Genomic DNA, 1,815 nt, shown 5'->3' on the forward strand with positions numbered 1-1,815 from the left:
GAGGGGATGCCATCCAGGGCCAACATCCGAAGCCTCGCTGAGTGAGTGGGTTGAAGCCGGTGTGTGTGTGTGGGGGGGGGGTTACCCACGGGGGTCCCCTGCGCCTCCCCTCTGGGTCCCCCATGGCACCGCTCCGCTCCCGGGTTAATCATTTCCCGGCCATTATCTGCCAGGAGTTCTTATCTCTTTCCCTGTCACTTTATAACAGGGTCCTCTTATCAGCCGGCCCGGAGTCAGGTGGCCGCGGGGAGCCAATGAGAAGTCCCCCTGCTTCTGATTAGACCCCGTCCTGAAACCGGCTCCCTGGTTTACAGCAGGTCACGAATGATGGAACAAGGACAGAGTCCAGGGGAAGGCTGGCTCCCGACGTTCTGAATTCTGGGATTTTTTTTTTTTATTTGATTTTTTTTTTTTTTTTTTTTTTTTTTTTTTCCTTTTTCATCACTTTCACTCCGGGTCGCCGTGGCCCGCCGCGTCCTCCCCCCAAGGCGACACCGTGGGACGCGCTGTGTCTTTCCTGCTGCTCAATGGTTTCTGCTTTAAGCCAAAGGGCCGCCCGTCGTTTCCCTGAGGATGTCTTCCAGCTCGGACCCTGGGGACTCGCGAGACTCCCTGAAGCACGGACGTGTGCCTGTGGGTGAGTAGGCCTCGCTCTGTCTCTCACCCGTGTAGGGTTCCGCTCCGATAGGAACGCACGTAACTTACGCTCACGGATGTCGTTAGTGTGAGAAGTCGCTGCTTTTCCTGTTGTCTTCATCCAGGGCACATCAGCCCGTGTATCTACCACCCATTTATCTTCCCCGAAGTTCAAAAAAAAAAAAAACACCAAGTGGATATTTCAAATATTATTTTTATACCCACTGGGTTTTTTTGGAGATCATTCTATTAGCCTCAAACCAGCCGGGGAAATGTGTCCATGTCCCCCCTAACCGTTTCTGATCATTTTTTTTTTTCATCCGAAATAACAAGGTGAAATGGGAACAACTCGAAACAAAGTAACCATATGGCGTGATCCGGCCGCGATCACACCACACTTGACCCGAGAGCTTTCAAATGCCTGTGCGGTCTCAAGCCACAGCACGGTGGGGCATCTCATTCATTGCTCGCACCATAAAAAATGTTTTTCTGGCAAATAAGACTCATGCAAAAAAAGAAAATCCTATTATCCTTAGTTACGGATGAGAAGGGAAAGGGGGCTGTCTTGTCTGTCTAACCAGGAGTCGGTGCAGAAAGCTCATTTTCACCTAAAGAGAGAGAGTCACAAACTTGGTGTCACAGCAAGAATGCAGCCAGTTGATCCTGAAAGAAAAGGGGGGAAAGGACCCGGGGAGGTGGGCCCGGAGTCTGTCATCACTGATTTCTTGCGAGTCTGTCTCCCTTCCTGTCCCGAGTTGGTGAGGCCGGAGCCTTTCCAGCAGCCCTTTGCTGGGCTTTCAGGGGCGGGGGAGGGAGGGGGTCCCCCGCGGACGCCAGGGCCTGTCCTGAGCGCGGAGTCCCAGATCCCGTGGGGCGAGGAGGAACCTCAAGGCTGGGCCTCGGCTGGGCTCTGCCCCTGGCCGGCGAGGTGACCAGCTGACCCCGCTGCCTGCAGTGATTGCTTTTTTTATGGGCTCACTACGCCCTAAAGTGGAGCAATTGAGGAAATGGTTCCCGAGAAAAAAGCGTCCTGCCCTGGCGAGAAAGGGCACCCGGGACTGGCACGCGGGGCGCACGGGGGTGGACGGCCCTGCAGATCCAGGAGGATGGGGGCACGAAATGATTCCGAATCGGTTTTTTGTGGGTTTGTGTTTTGGGGTTTTTTTTTTGCCAGCGACG

General features: G+C 54.2%; 1 protein-coding gene across 1 annotated transcript in view; it reads left to right on the plus strand.

Moving 5' to 3' along the window:
* The first annotated feature begins 318 nt into the window (after positions 1–318).
* Positions 319–1,815, plus strand: part of NR5A2 (nuclear receptor subfamily 5, group A, member 2) — a 64,387-nt gene continuing 62,890 nt past the window's right edge. The window contains exon 1 of the mRNA XM_014532354.1: positions 319–637. Within this exon, the coding sequence (XP_014387840.1) occupies positions 574–637 (64 nt within the window). The 5' untranslated portion in view covers positions 319–573. The remainder of the gene's footprint in view (positions 638–1,815) is intronic.

The sequence above is a fragment of the Myotis brandtii genome, unplaced genomic scaffold, assembly GCF_000412655.1.
Source record: "Myotis brandtii unplaced genomic scaffold, ASM41265v1 scaffold888, whole genome shotgun sequence".
Classification (NCBI taxonomy): domain Eukaryota; kingdom Metazoa; phylum Chordata; class Mammalia; order Chiroptera; family Vespertilionidae; genus Myotis; species Myotis brandtii.